The sequence below is a fragment of the Pongo pygmaeus genome, chromosome 1, assembly GCF_028885625.2.
Source record: "Pongo pygmaeus isolate AG05252 chromosome 1, NHGRI_mPonPyg2-v2.0_pri, whole genome shotgun sequence".
In the NCBI taxonomy this organism is placed as follows: Eukaryota; Metazoa; Chordata; class Mammalia; order Primates; family Hominidae; genus Pongo; species Pongo pygmaeus.
Window position 1 is genome coordinate 121,352,129 of NC_072373.2, and position 19,317 is coordinate 121,371,445.

The following is a 19,317-nucleotide window of genomic DNA, read 5'->3' on the forward strand; positions in this document are numbered from 1 at the left end:
TTCTAGGGTAGCTGCATTGAAGGCAACAATGGCTAAGCCTGCAAAACAGCAAAGATCGTGGCCCACCCCTCCATCTGGGAGATCCATGTCAGGGAAATATAACACTGCTACTGGTGGCGGGCTGGAGTTCTAAGCTAGTGTGTCTTATCCTGTGAGGTGCCTTGGAAGCAGGACCTGCAGACCTTTGCTGCTCAGCCCCGTAGATTCAGTCCCTTTCCTAGGGGTATGTAGAGGGGTCCAACCTCCCACTTTGCTGGAGTTGCAGCTGCGTTCACCAGGAAGCTGGGGTATCTGAAGTTTCTGTGGCTCTGTGTATGCCTCAGCAGCTGCTTTGCCAAGACTCCATGTAGCTCAGTGTGTCAGACTGCAAGCTCTGTTGGAGTGAGTTCATGAGGGGATCTCCTGACCCAAGCGTTGCAAAGATCTGTGAGAGAAGCATGGGTTCTCAGGGTCACGCATTCACTCGCCACTTTCATGGGCAGGAGAGGCTCCATTGGCTCCATGTCACTCCTGGGTGGATGGTCATCTTGCCTTGCTTTTCTTCATTCTCCATGTGTTCAGTTGTTTTCTTGATGAATCTCAATGTGTGTACCTGGATGTTTCAGTTGAAGGTGCTTTATTTACTCACCCTCTCTTTTTTTTCATGAGAGCAGTGCCTCTTTATTGATTTTCAGTCTGGAAGATCTGTCCAATGAGAAAGTGGGATGTTGAAGTCTAGCTATTATTGTATTGGGGCCTTTCTCTCTCTTTAGCTCTAATAATATTTGCTTTATATATATATGGGTGCTCCAGTGTTGGGTGCATATATTTATATATACAATTGTTATATCCTTTTACTGAATTGATGCCTTTATCATTATAATGACATTTTTTGTGTCTTACAGCTTTTGACTTGAAGTCTATTTTGTCTGATATAAGTATAGCTACTTCTGCTCTTTTTTTGGTTTCCATTGGCATGGAATGTCTTTTTCCATCCCTTTATTTTCAGTCTATGTGTGTCTTTATAGGCGAAGTGTGTTTCTTGTGGGCAACAGATTAATGGGTCTTGTGTTTTCATCCATTCAGCCACTCTATGTCTTTTGATTGGAGAGTTTAGTCCATTTACATTCAATGTTATTATTGATAAGTAAGGAGTTACTCCTGCTATTTTGTTATTTGTTTTCTGGTTGTTTTGTGATCTTCTCATCCTTCTTTCTTTACTTCCTATCTTTAGTGAAGGTTATTTCTTCTAGTAATATGATTTAGTTTCTTGGTTTTAATTTTTTTATGTATCTATTCTGTTTTTATGTTTGAGGTTACCATGAGACTTGAAAATATTATTTTATAACCCACTATTTTAACCTGATAAGAACTTAACAGTTTACATAAACAAATATGCAAAAGGAAAACTAATACAACTCTATACTTTAACTTCATGCCTCAACTTTTTAACTTTTTTTGTTTCTCTTTATGTCTTATTGTATTGTCTATGACTTGTAAAGTTGTAGTTATTTTTGATTGGTTAATGATTTAGTTTTTCTAAAGATAAGAATAGTTTACACACCACAATTACAGTGTCATACCATTCTGTGTTTTTCTGTGCGCTTACTACTACCAGTTAGTTTTGTACCTTCGGATGATTTGATTGCTTATTAATGTCCTTTTCTTTCTGACCGGAGTACTCCTTTTATCCTTTCGTGTAGAACAGGTCTGGTATTGATGATCCTTTAGCTTTTTGTTTGTCTGGGAAAGTATTTCTCCTTCATGTTTGAAGGACATTTTTGCTATATATACTATTCTAGGGTAAAAGTTATTTTCTTTCAGCACTTTAAACATGTCATGCCACTCTCTGGGCACCTGTAGTCGCAGCTACTCAGGAGGCTGAGGCAGGAGAATGGTGCGAACCCGGGAGGCAGAGCTTGCAGTGAGCTGAGATCACGCCACTGCACTCCAGCCTGGGCAACAGAGCAAGACTCCATCTCAAAAAAACAAACAAACAAAAATGTCATGCCACTCTCTACTGGCCTGTAAGATTTTCACTGAAAAGTCTGCTGCCAGACATATTGGAGCTTCATTGTACAGTATTTGTTTCTTTTCTCTTGCTGCTTTTAGGATCTTTATCCTTGATCTTTGGGATTTTGATCATTAAATGCCTTGAGGTAATTTTCTTTGGGTTAAATCTGCTTGGTGTTCTAGAACCTTCTTGTACATGGATATTGATATCTTTATGTTTGAGAAGTTCTCTGATATTATTGCTTTGAATAAACTTTCTATTCCTATCTCTGTCTCTATCTCCTCTTTTAAGGCCAATAACTCAGATTTGCCCATTTGAGGCTGTTTTTCTAGATTCTATAGGCATGCTCCATTGTTTTTTCTTTTTTTTTTCGTTTTGTTTCTTCTTTTTGTTTTCAAATAGCCTGTCTTCAAGCTCACTAATTCTTCGGCTTGACCAATTCTGCTATTAAAAGACTCTGATCCATTCTTCAGTATGCCAGTTGCATTTTTTAGCTCCAGAATTTCTTCTTGATTCATTTTAATTATTTTAATCTCTTTGTTAAATTCATCTGATAGAATTCTGAATTCCTTCCCTGTGTTATCTTGAATTTCTTTGAGTTTCCTGAAAATTATTGTGAAATCTGTGTCTGAAAGGTCACATGTCTGTTTCTCCCGGATTGGTCTCTGGTGCCTTATTTAGTTCATTTGGTGAAGTTATGTTTTTCTGAATGGTGTTGATGCCAGTAGATGTTCTTTGGTGTCTCAGCATTGAAAAGTTAGGTTTTCATTATAGACTTCACTGTCTAGGCTGGTTTATACCTGTTCTTCTTGGGAAGACTTTCCAGTTATTTGAAAGAACTTGAGTGTTGTGATCTAAGCTGTATCTGTTTTAGAGGGCACCCAAAACCCAGTAACCCTGTGGTTCTTGCACACTCATAGAGGTACTGCCTTAATGGTCTTGGACAAGATCCAGGAGAATTCTCTGGATTACCAGGAAGAGACTCTTCTTCTCTTCCTTTACTTTTCCCCAAACTAACAAAGTCTCTTTTCTGTTTTGAGCCACCTAAAGCAGTGAAACCACAAGATACAGTCTTTCCCACTCTTCCCTCCCCTTTCCAAAGGCCACCACCACTACAGGCCATGGGGAATACTGGGATACTGCCAGACTACTGCCAATTTTCTCTTAAGGCCCAAGGTCTCTTAAGTCCACTTGTGGTGAATGCTGCCTGATCTTTCAGGTCAGCTCTGGTCCACAGCAGGTCCAGAAATGCCATCCAAGAGTCAAGTCTTGGAATCAGGGGCCTAAAGAGCCCATTTGGTGCTCTACCCCCTTCCCCCACTGTGGCCATGCCAGTGCCTAAGTTTCCTTTACTTTTCCCTATGCTTTTTTTAAGCAGAAGGAGTTTTGCCTTGTACCCACCACAGCTTGTAATATACTAAGTCTCACCTGAAGTCTCATAGGCTCACCTAAGGCTCTTGACATAGTTCTTGGGTATCACTACTGGTTATTCAGGGCCTAGGGGTTCTTCAATTAGCATGTGATGAATGCTGCCAGGACTGAGTCCCACCCTTCAAGGCAACATATTCCCTTCTGGCCAAGGGTGTGTCTAGAAATGTCATCCAGGAGGTAGGGCCTGGAACAGGAGCCTTGAAACTCTGAGTGGTGCCCTATCTTCCTGTGGCTGAGCTAGTATTCTAGATGCAGGATAAAGTCCTCCCCACTCTTCCCTCTCCTCTTCCCAGGTGGAAGGAAGGGGTCTCTTTTGGTGCCATAAGATGTGCAGCCTGGGGTTAGGGGTTGGTTGATGTCAGCCCTCCCTTAGCCACCTCAGCTACTGTCTGAGTAGGTCTTGAGTCCCGCTAGTCCTGTCTCTGGGCCCAGTTCAGCACTAGGATTCACCTAGCAATTGAAGTCCTTATGGTCTACATTGCATTTCCAGTTTACTTAGAGACCCAGTGCAGCTTGGCCTATGGTGGTAAGGTTTGTGGGAACTCAAGTTTGTACCATTGGTATTAACAGTTCTCCTCTGGCTAGGGCTGGTTTAAATGCTCCCTCTGGCTGGGCATAGTTGCTTACACCTGTAATCCCAGCACTTTGGGAGCCCAAGATGGGAGGATTGCTTGAGTCCAGGAGTTTGACACCAGCCTGGGCAACATGGTGAAACCCCATCTCTACTAAAATACAAAAATTAGCCAGTCATTGTGGCACATGCCTGTGGTCCCAGCTACTTGGGAGGCTGAAGTGGAAGGATCACCTGAGCCCAGGGAGATCGAGGCTGCAGTCAGCCATGATCACACCACTGCACTCCAGCCTGGGCAACAGAGTGAGACCCTGTCTCAAAAACACATATGCACACATACACACACACACACACACACACACACATGCACACACATACATCTTATTCCCTCCATGGGTAGGTGTCCGCCGAGTTCAGTTCACTTTTCCTTTCTTCTTTAACAGGACAGCACTGAGTTTAATGCCTCACAATTGCTGTGCTCTCCCTCCCCCAGTGCCCAGAGACACTCCCTGTACCTTGCCACCACTGTTGGGAGGCTGTAGTAGGGATGGTGCCAGCGATTTAAGGCTGTTTGTTCTATCTCTTCACTGCCTCTTTCAGTGATACAAAGCTAAAATCAGGTACTATGAGGGCTCATCTGATTTTTAGTTCTTATGAGGGTGTTTTATTTGGGTAGATAATTGTTGAATTGGTGTCCTTGCAGGGGGATGACGGGTAGAGTCTTCTGCCTCTTGCTTTGCCTCCAGCCTCTGTACTGTCTTCTTAAGACACCTTTATTTGCTACCCTTGTTATTGTACTTATTTTCTCTGTATTATAATTGCTTTTTTTCCTTTCCTATCTCTTTTATTACTCTGTAAATTCCTAGAGGGCAGAAACTAACTTCTGCACTAAACCACATTGCCTCAACATTTAGAAAAATTCGATCGTCTTGTCATAAGCAACTATGATAATTGAAAATAAAGTAAAATGCAAAAGTGGTTGGAGTATAGACTTTTAAAAAGGAAACTGACGTTTGAAGAAGGAGCCAATGCCAATAATAAAGAAATTTAATCAAATCATATAAGATGCTACTCTTGAATTTTGACTTAGGTTTAAGTGATTAAAGGAGTTTGAGAGAATTTGAAATAAAGCAAGGAATATTTATTATTTATTCCTTGCCTAGTATGTGGCAGACATTGTGATGAGTGGCTGGGATGTAATCCCTGTACTCAGGGTTTACATTTTTCAGAGAACAGATTAACTAAATAGTTTGAGAATTTTAAATTAATAATTGCTCTAATTTAATTGATTTTACATTAAATCTATATGTTAATGCATTATTAAAAATCATTTGATGTAGTACAGGTGCTAAGAAAATTGTTGATCTTCAGTAACAGGAAGTGGCATGAAAAAATCTTTGGATTTTTGGTCCTTGTAAAAAGTTATCTTTGCTCCTTGTAGAAAGCTACCCTTATAATGTATCAAGTGTTTACACTTTTCTTTATTGTCTAATAATTCTTCCTATTTATCAGTTAATTGATATAGGAGAGAGTATAGCTATTCCAGATGAATTTACCGAACAAGAAAAGCAGTCTGGAGATTGGTGGAAGCGTTTGGTGTCAGCAGGAATAGCTAGTGCGGTTGCACGGACATGCACGGCACCTTTAGACCGCTTGAAAGTCATGATGCAGGTTTATTGCTCGCCTTACCTACCCTTTAAGAGTTAAAGTAACTTGAAAAGTCTTTGGCAGCTTTCAAAAAAGGTTTTAAAAAAATGTTTTCTCACATACTACTTCTCATTAAAATTTTACATTTTCCTGAAAATGTAAATGCTAATTTTCAATATTAAAAGATTTAATTTTCTTAAAGAAGCTACTGTGTATTCAAGTTAATTTTTATTTTAAATTATAATAGAACCACTCTATTAGAATTTTTTTCAAAAGTGGAACTAAATTTGTGAAAGAAATGAGAAGATACCATTAGACTTTGTATTGGTTATCTCTAACCCTGGCACCAACATAATAGCATGGTTCTATTCTACCATTTAATTACTAAAAATATTTCCAAGAGGCAGAAAATGAGTTGTTTAGAGCCTATTATTTTATTTTGTTTAATTACATTTATTTCATTGAATAATGGATTGTCAACAGTAGTTATAAAATAGTGCATGGCTTAATGTGTTAATTATCATAAGTAGAATCCACAATTAAAGTTTGATATTTGCTGAATACTTTCTCTGCAAGGATATAAAAATTAATCATCCACAACCTAATTAACTTAAATTTCAAATTAAATTTACATATGTGGGTGTTTTACTATCTTTTGCTTTTTGGTAATGTTGGTGACATTTTAGTAATGCATTATGAACAGTTATTATACAATGTGAATTAATTGTGTAATAACTTTAGTGTCACATGTTTAAGAACTATTTAGTTTATACTTTTGCCTCATTCTAAAAAATGATTTATCTTAATTAGGAATTAAACTTATATAAATATATCATTTATGGAAAATATAGGTTGTTAGAAGGATAGGTTTTGCAGGGGAAAAGACTTCATTAATTCCACATATATTTATTTAGGGCCAATTATGTACTAGCTGCTTTAATAGGCATTAGGGACTATAGGAAAATGTTAGACATAGTTTTTGTCCTTAGAGAATTTACAAGCTTTCTTGGACAATAGTTAGTTAGATAGGTAATAATAAAATGTGATATAAGTGCTATCTACCCAGACAGATGATACACATAGTACTGTGGGAGCACCAAGGGGAGTAAATACTATTCCCCCCATGCCTAATATTTCTTACATAAATATAGAGTGAGATTCTGGTTAATGCATCCCATGGAGATAAACCTTTAATTCAGTTTATCTGAATTACTTTGAATGGCATTAGATGGTAAGACACATAACCCATCATCCTTCCGCATGTTTGATTCCATCTGTGGTCTATATTCTTTTCAGATAGGTGACTCAGTTCAGTCAGTCCTTAGGTAAGAGCAGGAGTTGAAAATTCTGTGTTGCAGGTGGAAATATAAAACAGATTCCTCAGTAACTGGGCCTGTCAGAAAATTAAATAATGAAATTTAAAGGAGAAAGATACAGACATGATACAGTGCTACACAGAGATGGAGACATGTAGGGAGATGAGAAACACGGGAATGGGACCAAGAGGAAAAATAAAGACAATGTATTTGTCGTGCGCCCATCATATGCTAGGTGCTAGAAATACAAAGATGAAAAAGCATATTTCTTATACTCCAGGACCTTACAGAGACACAAACAACATATCTACGTGATGGTGATGATAATATTGAAAACAATAATTGTCAATTAATTGCACATAATCACCGTATGCAAGATAGAAAATTATATTTATGGCTATTGTAAGGACACAGGGTAAGGGTACTCAGTTTTCTGAGGGGATGGAAATGAGTCAGTGGATTAGGGAGGGGGCAAATAGGGAGACCTGAAAAGAATGAAAAAAGAGAAAGGGGTAAGGGAGGTGGATAGAGAAGAGTAGGAAGAGGATGGGAGACAGAAACATAAAAAAGAAAAGGAAAATAGGGGAAAAAAGAGGAGGGAAGATGACAGATACAAGTGAGTTAGAAGTGGGTGAGGAGAGTACTATAATGAGAAGCAAAGGAAGGAATGGAAAGCAGGAAGGAGTCGCTGCCCTTTTATGCTGTTCTGGATTGGGTCTCATAGCTTTCATTTACCCTTATATTTGATAGTGAAATGGGTTCATTAAAACTTGTCCACTCTATTGATAGAGGTATTATTGTGTGAGCTTCACATAACTGGAAAAGAATTCTGTGAAATAGAGGAAGACATATGTGTTGTGGTCAGAGGTAATTTAATATGATTCATGAGCAGAGACTTTACATTCAGAGAGCCCTGGGTTGGAATTTTTGATACTTTAATCACTTTTTCTGATCCATAGACACGTAGGTGGTTTTTAATCATCCTTTTTTTAAAGCAATTATTCATAATTTTATGATGAACACCATTATTTATTAATCTTTTTCCTATTTAAGATTACTTGTTTAAAAAATTCCTAGTTTAAGTAATGATATGAACATTTTTAAGGCTGTAAATATTTTAGTAAATTGTTTTCTAAATTTATTCTACCCACAGAAGAGAATGTTCATTTTGCTTTGTTCTCCTATGATTTTTCTCTTACTTTATAGACAGGAGGGCATTTTATTAATGTTTTAACTATACTTTCTTAAAAATAGCATTTTTTCTTATTGTAAGATAACACACTAGAAAAATGGGAAAACACAGAAAAGGATAAAGGAAGACGTTAAAATGACCTGTACTCCTCATGTATGAGGTTGTTAGGGATGCTACAACAAAGTTCCGTAAACTGACTGGCTCAAATAACAGAAACTTATTGTCTTGGTTCTGGAGGCTAGAAGTCAAAAATCAAGGTGTCGGTAGGGTTGGTTCCTTTTGAGGGGTGTGAAGAATAATCTGTTCCAGGTCTCTTTCCTTGGCTTGCAGAAGGCGGTCTTCTCTGTCTCTTCACATTGTTTCCTCTCTGTGTGTGTCATGTCTCAGTGTCCAAATTGCCTTTCATAAGGATGCCAGTCAGAGTAGGGCACACCCTAATGATGTCACTTTAACTTGTTAAAGACCCTATCTCTAGGTCACATTCTGAGGGAATGAGGGTTAGGACTTCAACATATGAATTTTGGGAGACACATATTAACCCATAACACCTTGCCACCCAGGACTATCCACTGTTGAAAGTTTGATGTATTTTCATTTATCCTTTTCTCATTGCATATTTCAATGCACTCTTTAATAATCTTGTAATATATTTGTACCATCAACGCATCTTGTTTATGCTAAAATTCTCTGGTAATTAAGTTATTTCCATTTTTTTAAGTTGTCCTTTTTTCTTTGGTGTGTTAGATTAATTAAAGTATGTATTTCAGGACAAGAAATATTAATATATCAGTTTTAGATGTCTCTGAGGGAAAATTAAAAATATCTTGAAAATCATGAATTTATGCATATATTTATTTTTTATTAGCAATAGCAATACCAATGCCATAAAGCCAGTAAAATGAATTGAAAAGTAAATAAATGTGCTATTTATTTATAGGTTCATAGTTTAAAGTCAAAGAAAATGAGATTGATTAGTGGCCTTGAGCAGTTGGTGAAAGAAGGAGGAATTTTTTCCCTTTGGCGAGGAAATGGTGTAAATGTTTTAAAAATTGCACCAGAGACGGCACTCAAGGTTGGGGCCTATGAACAGGTAAAACATTTTTGTCTGTAGAATTTTGAACAAAAATCAGATTTTAAATTTAATTTTCAAAAATTCAGACTCTCATGAAAGAGAAAACAAGTGTGCACAAGCAGTAGATTTCAATGTAAATATTAATGACTTTGTGTATTCTCATTTGATTTTTTGTGTTTTCATATTACTATTGTTTACAAGAGAAGTTCCATGAATTACTCTATATTATCATAACTGATATCTATTAGTAGATCTTTTAATTTCAACGTCACAGTTCAGAAAGTCTTCACAAAACATTTCATCATTGATTTTTTCTTTGAAAAATTTGAAAATTTTACAGAAATTTCAGTTCATTTGTTAATGAATAGAGGATCAACATCTTAATTTAGTCAAGTGATGAAGAGATGAAAAAATGCATTTAATTTTAAAATTTATTAAGCTCATTTAGATTATTCACTTTTAGATGAGATATGTCTATTTTCAAATATTATAAAATATTAGTGTCACATAAGAGTCCAAGAGTGCTCTGTGTGTCTCTCAAGTTTTCCATCTTCACTGTAAAATCTTGTAGTAATTCTCCTTTCTTTAAACATTTTTATAGCATATAGCATTAAAGTGCTTATTTTGTAGACTCTTGTTTATAAGGTCACCAGAACCTCAACATTTTAAGAAAATATTAAAGAATGATGCATTCTTTAATATTTTGTAATGCATGCACATCTTAAAAACATACATCTCTTACTTAAATGGGGATTGGCTTACTCATTCAGCAAGTATTTCTTTTATTAACTAATTTTTCTTGAGTACCTAATGTGTTCAGATTCTCTTCTAGGTGATGGAAATGTCATAGCAAATAAAACAGGAAACCAGCCAACCAACCAACTAACCAAACAAACAAACAAAAACCTGACTTCCTTTTTCAGATTTGTATTAGAATATAGGTAGGGGGAGACAATAACTAAAGAAGTGAAATATGTGATATGCCAGGTGGTGACAATGGCTATAGGGAAAACAGAGGATAGAAATTGACAACTCTTTCAAGGAGTTTTGCTGTGAAGAGAAGAAGGGAAATGCAGTGGTAACTGGAGGAGGTATGGGATTAAGAGAATGTTTTTCTAGAAATTGAAGAAGCGATGTTTGTATGCTTAGGGGAATAATCCACCAGAGGGGGTACAAGTGATAATACAGGAAAGGAGGGGTGTGTTGGTAGGGGATTGTCCTTAAATCTTTGAGTGAGTGAGAGGAGATGGGAGCTAATGCTCATGGAAGGGTTTGGCCTTGGTGAAGCATTTTATCCATAGTTATAGGAGAAGTGCTACTATGTGGACACAGTTGTAGCAGGTTTGTGGAAGCATTTTTCCTAGTGCTTCAATTTCTTCCATGAAATGGGAAGCAAGGGCATGTTGGATGTTTGAAGAAACAGAAGGTATGAAATAGTCTTCTAGGAGAGTGGGAGAGCACATGGATTGAGGAAACAAAATAAGATTTCTGGCAGCGAAGGTACAGTTGAAGTCGGTAGTCATGAATTTAAAGTGATATCAGGCAGTATGTAGATCTATAAAATCTTGTTTTCAATAGGTTTTGAACTCTGGCAGTTTCATAGATTTAAATATTTATTGTGTGCCTACCATGTGCTAGCTGGGTCTTATGTCTGGGAATACATGAAAGAGCAAGATAGACACTGTCTTTGGCCTTCTAGACCTTACATTCTATCAAAACTAGATGTTGAAATTTAAGAAGTGTTTATCTAAATGCAAATATCAATTTAGGCCGGGCACATTGGCTCACATCTACAATCCCAGCACTTTGGGAGGCTGAGGTGAGAGGATCACTTGGGCCCAGGAATTCGAGACCAGCCTAGGCAACATAGTGAGATCTTGTCTCTACAAAAAATAAAAATAAAAATAAAATTAGCCAGATGTGGAGGCACACTCCTGTATTCCCAGCTACTTGGGAGGCTGAGGTGGGAGGATTGCTTGGACCTAGGAGTTTGAGGCTGCAGTGGGCTGTAATTGTGCAGCTGCAATCCATCCTGGGTGACAGAGTGAGACCCTGTTTCTTTAAAAAAAAAAAAAAAAGAAAAAGAAAACTATGTTGCAAAGTTTAAAAGAAGCATACCAGTTTGTGTATTCATGATTATTACTAGGAATATGTGTGTTGTTATTTGTGAGGTAAGGCACAGATGGAAAAAAATGGCCTGGACCCTAAATCATCAGTATGTCATCCTCACTATTTATGGTGATACACAGGTGGCATACAGGACACTCCAGATAAATGTACTGTTTATTACTAACAGGACTTTGGCTTCAAATTTCTTTCTTGTCTTCAACCCTGATGAGCTGGAGTGGATCAAAAATCTGCAACAAAGGACACCCTTTTCTCTATTTAGTGCCAGACTTGACTAGAGTCAGACTGAAGTAGCCCATTTCATACTTCTGCTCCCTTTGGACCCATCCTGATTCCTGATAGCTTTCCAAGGGCACGCCACCTTATGGGGAAAAAGAGAATGAAAGAAATGCCGCATAAGATGCAAAAAACAGAAGTTGCTCCTGCCCAATTTTATTTATTAATATAATCTCATTTGTTTCCTTACTGTCTAGAAGGCCTACCTTCTCTGGTTAACCCACTTTCCACTTCCCTAGATTTTTCTTGAGGACTCAGGTTTTTTCCTTAACCCATAGCAGAGCACCTTATCATGAGAGGAGTGTTGTGTGGGGTCAGGTAAAATAAGTTGTAATATTTTAAGTTGTAATAGAGATTGTATTTTACTTCTTGGACCCTCTATAAAGTTCTTATCCCAGCATTAAAACTTTCCATAATTTATCCCTACTTAACATGTCCAGTACTGCTGCTTGACAAATATTGCTTTTCAAGTAAAAGAATCTTTTTGTTATACCTTAACAAGTTGTGCTTTTCCTGTCTCCTTGATTTTGCTCACACTTTCTTTCTAATTGAGTTACCCTTTTTCTCCTTCTTACATATCTAAGTTATTTCAAGAACTAAAGTCTTTCCCTTCCTGAGAAGTAACCTATTTTGGTGTCTGCTCTTTCTGCCCTAGTATATTTATTGCCTGTACCACTTAAGTAAACTAGAATTAGGTTTAGATGCATGTGACAGAAAACCCCAAACAATAGTGACTTAAATAAGATAGAAATTTCTTTCTTTCTCACAAAGTCTAGGGATAGGGAATTTAGGACTGGTATGGAAGTGCCTTGAAGGTGAAAAGAAACTCACCTGCAACCAGCTCACTGTCTACCCTCTGTAGGGTATGATCCTTGTCTCCATGATTCTAAGCTGGAACTCCAGCAATGACATCTAAGTTTCAGGCAACAACTAGGGGAAGAAGCAAAGAAGGGCATGTCCCATTCCATGCAGGACACTTCCCCAAAGTGACGTACAATACTTATGCTTATATATTATTAACCAAAACTTGGACACATGAACACATCTAGTTGAAAAGGAATCTAACTATATAGTCTTTAGCTGGGAAACAATAGGTACAACTGTAAATTTTTGTTTCTTAGGAAAAAAGGAAGATTGATTCTTGGGATACCACTAGCAGCCTCTGCCACTTAACCAGTTTGTGTCCTCTCCTTTAAAACCTGTGTTTTAAACAATGTCTTCCGGAAAAATAGTATGCTTGTTTAGAATAGGGACCATAGCATCATTCCCAGAATAGTGACAGCACATCGTTGAGTGTTACTAAGAGCCTAGTGTCATCATTTTATAGATGTAAAAGCTGAGGCAAGAGAGGATAAATTACTTGAAGTTACACATTTAGTTGGCAATACAGTCAGAGTTAGAATCCTGTCCTTGGTCCCAGTTCTCCTACCTTGGGACAATGTTTCTAATAATATGTTAGAGTACAGGTTCTCAATCAGACTGGTAGGACATGTCAGTGTGGCTTAAAGTGGTTAACTGAGATTTGTTGTAAATTATGATTAATAGTAGTTAAATACCAAAGTTTATGAGTGATTTACTCAAAAGGGAGATTTTATAGGGTAGTACTTAAGGTCTGGCACTGGAACCAGGCTTTCTAAGTTAATCCTAGCTCTACCACTTGCTAGCTATGCAAAATACGGCAAGCTTCTTAACCTCTGTGTGCTTCAGTTTTCTTACATGTTCCTTAACTTAAAATAGAAGAAATAATGATTAGGGTTGTTGTGGGAATTAAAAGAATTAACATGTATATAAAGTGCCTAGAACAATATCTGACACAAGCATTTATGCACATTTCTATTTTTGTAATAGGCAAGACTATATTTTTAACATAATGGGCCCTTTTACTTACTTGGAACTAGGAGAGAAAAGAGGGCCTTATACTGGCATGCATGGAATTGTACATAAAACATAACCCATGGAAATGTGTGGCAAATGTGAATGTCAACTGTCATGTGTTAAGCTGGAAAAATGGTTAGAATGTCTAAAAAATTAACAGATATTTTAGACTGTCAGGGTCTGCAAAACCACCCCCAGGTTCAGTGATTTGCTAGGAATACTCACAGGACTCAGTGTATAGTCACACTTGTGGCTATAATTCATTACAGTGAAAGGATACAAAGCAAAATTGCCAAAGAGAAAAGGTGCATAGGGTGAAGACCAAAGGAAACCAGATGTAAACTTTCAAGTGTCCTGTAGAGTCACATGCCACATGCTTAAATCCTCCAGCAATTAGTTATAATAACACACGAAATGTCTATCCCATTAGAGACTTAGTGCCCAAGGTTTCACTGGGGTTGCTCACATAAGTACCCTCTGCATGGCATGTTCCAATATTTCAGACACCTACAAGGAAAGCAGATATTCAGCTCAAGTAATATTGCTTGCATAAAAAGTTTAGGCACAGCGAGCCATTCTTATCAGGGAATGATGGGGACCCTTCCCAAATCTAAGTTACCAAATACCAGCCAAGGGCCAACTTTGCAGGCAGTCTTTTCTAAAGATAGCAGTTTTAGTCCTGCTATATTAACTCTTTTCTTCACACAAAACATTTTAGAAATGTCACCATTAAGGGTAAGAAATTTCCTTGTAAACTTTTAGCTTAAAAAAATACTACCTAATTCTTTGGCATCAAGGGATGCTATTATTTCTTTTATTTATTTATTTTTATTATTATTTCTTATATCTTTTTTTGCCTGTTCTTTACCCTTACAGCTTTATTGATGTATAACTGACAATTAAAAATAGTATATTTAAGATATACAACTTGATGATTTGATATACCTATACATTGTGAGGGAATCATCAAAATCAAGCTAATTAACATACCCATCATTTCACATAGTTACCAGCTTCTTTTTGGAAATGTGTGATGAGAACCTTTAAGTTCTATTCTCTTAGCAAATTTCAAGTGTACAATACATTATTGTTAGCCATATTCACAATGTTGCACATTAAATCTCCAGAATTGATTCACTTTGAATAACAAACTTTGTACCCTTTGACCAACATCTCCCAATTTCTCCCTCCTCCCAGGTCCTTGCAATCACCATTCTACTTTCTGCTTCTATGAGTTTGACTATTTTAGATCCCACATATAAGTAAGATTGTATAGGATTTGTCTTTCTGTATCTGGTTTACTTCACTTAGCGTAATGTCCTCCAGGTTCATCCCTGTTGTAAGTGGCAGGATTTACTTCTTTTTAAAGACTAAATAATAGTCCATCATATGGGTTGTATGTATTCCGTTGTAGTATTCCATTATATACCACATTTTCTTTAACCATTTATTAATCAATGGGCATTTAGGTTGCCTCCATATCTTGGCTATTGTGAATAATGCTGAAATGAACATGGGAGTGCAATTATCCCTTTGAAATACTGATTTCATTTCCTTTGGATATACACCCAGAAGTGTGATTGCTGGATCATCAGGTAGTTCTGTTTTTAATTTTTTGAGGAACCTACATATTGTTCTCTATATGGATATAGCAATTTATATCCCATCATGAGTGTATAAGAATTCTTTTTTTAATTCACATTTTTTTTTTGTCAGCACTTGTTATCTTCTGTCTTTCTGATAGTAGTCCTTCTAAAAGGTATGAGGTGATTTCTCTGTGGTTTTGGCTTGCATTTCCCTGATTATCAGTGATGTTAAGCAGCTTTGCATATACCTGTTGGCCATCTGTATGTCTTCTTTGAAGAAACGTCTACTCAAGTTCTTTGTTTATTTTACAATCAGTTTGTTTCTTTTGCTATTGAGTTGCGTGAGTTCCTTATCTATTTTGCATACTAAACTCTTATCAGAAATATGATTGGCAAATATTTTCTCCCATTCTGTAGGATGCCTTTTCACTCTGCCAGTTATTTCCTTTGCTATGCAGAAGATATTTAGTTTGATGTAATTGCTCTTGTTTATTTTTGCTTTTGCTACCTATGCTTTGGTATCATATCTGAAAAATCATCGCCCAGATGAATGTCAAGAAGCTTCTCCCCTATGTTTTCTTCTAGTAGTTGTATTGTTTTAGGCCTGATGTTTAAGTTTTTAATCCATTTTTAGTTGGTTTTTGTATATGGTGTGACATAAGGGTCTCTTTCTTCTACATGTGAATATCCAATTTTTCCAACACTGTTTATTGAAGAGACTATCTTTTCCCCATTCCATGTGCTTGGCATCTTATCAAAGGACTGTAGATAAATGGGTTTATTTCTAGGCTTTCTCTTCTGTTCCATTGGTCTAGCTGTCTGTCTTTATTACCATCCTCCTTTGGTTATTATAGCTTTATAATTAGTATGTTTTGAAACTGGAAAGTGGTTTTGTTCCCAGCTTTGTTCCTCTTGATTAAGACTGATTTGTCTATTCAGGGTCTTTTGTGGTTTAATGTGAATTTTAGGATTTTTTTTAATTTCTGTGGCAGGAATAACATTGGAATTTTTGGGGATTGCATTGAATCTGTAGATAGCTTTGGGTAGTATAGACATTTGAACAATGTTAATTCTTTCAATCGTTGGACATGGATGTTTTTCTATTTATCTGTGTCTTCTTTAATTTCCTTCATCAATGTTTTATAATTTTCAGTGTACAAGTCTTTAACCTCTTTAAGTTTGTTCCTACATATTTTAATCTTTTGTGCTATTGTGAATGGCAAAAAAGATTAAAGATTATTATTTTCTTAATTTCCTTTCCAGATAGTTTATTGTTGGTGTACAGAAACACTAGTGAATTTTGTATGGTGATTTTTCTATCCTGAAAATTTACTGAATTGGTTTATTACAACATTTTTGGAGAGATGAGTCTTTAAAATTTTCTATATATATGACCACGTCATCAAAAACAGAGATAATTTTACTTCTTTCTTTAGTTATGTCTTTTCTTTTTCTTGCCTAATTGCTTCAACTAGGATTTCAGTACTTTGTTGAAGTAGTAAGAGTGGGCATCCTTGCCTTATACTGGATGTTAGAGGGAAAGCTTTCATTTTTTTCCCATTTATTATGATGTTAGCTGTGGACTTTTAATATATGGACTTTATTGTGTTGAGGTAAGTTCCATCTATGCCTATTTTGCTGAGCATTTTAATTATAAATGAATGTTAAATAATGCTCTTTCTGCATCTATTGAGATGATTATGTGGTTTTTTTTCTTTCATTTTGTTATTGTGTTGTATCACATTGATTGATTTGAGTATACTGAACCATCTTTGCATCCCAGGGATAAATCCCACTTGGTCATAGTGTGTGATCCTCTCAATGTGCTATTGAATTCAGTTCGCTAATACTTTATGAAGGATTTTTGTATCTGTGTTCATTAGGGATATTGGCCTGTAGTTTTCTTTTTTTGTGTTATCTTTGTCTGGTTTAGAATCAGCATGATGCTGTCCTCATAAAATAAATTTGGGAGTGTTCCCTCTTCTTCCACTTTTTGGAAGTGTTTGAGAAGGATTGGTATTAATTGTTTGAATGTTTGGTAGAAGTTGTCCATGAAGTCATCTGGCCCTTGGCTTTTCTTTGTTGGGAAGTTTTTGATCACTGATTCAATCTCCTTTTTGTTATTGGTATGTTCAGGCTTTCTATTTCTTCTTCATTCAGTTTTGGTAGATTGTATTTTCCTAGGAATATATCAGTTTCTCTCAAGTTATTCAATCTGTTGGCATATAATTCTTATAATCCTTATCAGTCTCTTATAAACCTTATTTTTGTAACATAATGCTCCTTTTTATTTCTAATTTTATTTTATTTTTATTTTTATTATTTTTGTGAGACGGAGTCTCGCTCTGTCACCCAGGCTGGAGTGCGGTGGCACCATCTCGGCTCACCGCAATCTCTGCCTCCTGAGTTCAAGTGATTCTCCTCCATCAGCCTCCCGTGTAGCTGGGACTACAGGCTCATGCTACCATGCTCGGCTAATTTTTTTGTATTTTTAGTAGAGACCGGGTTTCACTGTGTTAGCCAGGATGGTCTCGATCTCCTGATCTCGTGATCCGCCCGCCTCAGCCTACCAAAGTGCTGGGATTACAGGCATGAGCCACCGCGCCTGGCCACTATTTTTTTTTTTTTTTTTTGAGATGGAGTCTCGCTCTGTCACCCAGGCTGGAGTGCAATGGCACGGTCTTGGCTCACTGCAACCTCCGCCTCATGAGTTCAAGCAATTCTCCTGCCTCAGCCTCTGGAGTAGCTGGGATTACAGGTGCCCGCCCCCATGCCTGGCTAACTTTTTGTATTTTTAATAGAGATGGGGTTTCACCATGTTGGCCAGGCTGGTCTTGAACTCCTGACCTCAGGTGATCCGCCCACCTTGGCCTCCCAAAGTGCTAGGAGTACAGGCGTGAGCCACCAAGCCTGGCATATTTATAATTTTGGTTATTTAAGGCTTCTCTCTTTTTTTCCTTAGTCTAGCTATGGTTTTGTCAGTTTTGTTTATCTTCAAAAACAAACAAACAAAAAACCAACAACTACAACAACAGCAACTCAGCTTTATTGACTTCTTTTATTGCCTTTCTATTCTCTATTTGATTTATTTCTACTCTCTAATCTCTATGAGTTCCTTCTTTATGTTAATTTTGGGATTAGTTTGTTTTTCTTTTGCTAGTTTCTTCATATTAGGTTGCTTACTTGAGATCTTTTTTTTTTTTTAATCCAGGCATCCAGGCATGTATTGCTATAAAATTCCCTCTTAGTACTACTTTTGCTGCATCCTGTAAGGTTTGATATCTTGTAGTTTTTTTTTTTTTTCAAGATATGTTTAAAATTCTCTTTTGGTTTCCTTTTAGAAACTGGGGTTTGGCCAGTCACAGTGGCTCATGCCTACAATCCCAGCACTTTGGGAGGCCGAGGCGGGCAGATCACCTGAGGTCAGGAGTTTGAGATCAGCCTATCCAACATGGCGAAATCCCGTCCCTACTAAAAATACAAAAAATTAGCCGGGCATGGTGGCGGGTGCCTGATCCCAGCTACGTGGGAGGCTGAGGCAGGAGAATCGCTTGAACCCTGGAGGTGGAGGTGCCGTGAGCCAAGATCACGCCACTACATTCCAGCCTGGGCGACAAGAGCGAAAATCCATCTCAAAGAAAAAAAAAAAGAAAGAAATTGGAGTTTAAATTGGTTTTGAAACAATTTATTAGTTGTTCAAGAGTATGTTGATTAATATGCATATATTGTGAATTTTTTCATTTTCTTGTTGCTTATTATTTTCCAGTGTTATTCCATTGTGGTCATAAAAGATACTTGGAATGAATTTAGTTTTCTTAAATTTGTTAAGACTTGTTTTGTGACCTAACATGTGGTCTGTACTGGAGAATGTTTCATGTATGCTTGACAAGAATGAGTATTCTGCTGCTGCTGTTGGGTGGTAAGTTCTGTATATGGTTGTTAGGTCCATTCGGTTTATTTGTTGTTTAAGTCACCTGTTTCTTTATTGATATTCTGTCTGGGGGTTCTATCCATGACTGAAAGTGGGGTATTAAAGTTCCCTACTATTATTGTGTTGCTATCTTTCCCTTCGGTTTTGTCAATATTTACTTTATATATTTAGGAACTCTGATGTTGGGTGCGCATGTATTTATATTTGTTATATCTTCCTGCTCAGTCACTCCTTTTATCATTATATTGTGTCATTCTTTGTCTCTGGAGATGTCTATTTTGTCTAAGTATAGCCATGTAT

At 36.9% G+C, this 19,317-nt stretch overlaps 1 protein-coding gene across 2 annotated transcripts in view; it reads left to right on the forward strand.

Annotated features, from left to right (window-relative positions):
• Positions 1–19,317, forward strand: part of LOC129012667 (mitochondrial adenyl nucleotide antiporter SLC25A24-like) — a 75,872-nt gene that overhangs the window by 42,222 nt on the left and 14,333 nt on the right. Inside the window, exons 5-6 of one of the 2 annotated variants that reach the window (XM_054448591.1) lie at positions 5,508–5,666; positions 9,088–9,240. In XM_054448591.1, the coding sequence (XP_054304566.1) occupies positions 5,508–5,666; positions 9,088–9,240 (312 nt within the window). The remainder of the gene's footprint in view (positions 1–5,507; positions 5,667–9,087; positions 9,241–19,317) is intronic. The other variant, XM_054448588.1, reaches the window with a different exon arrangement.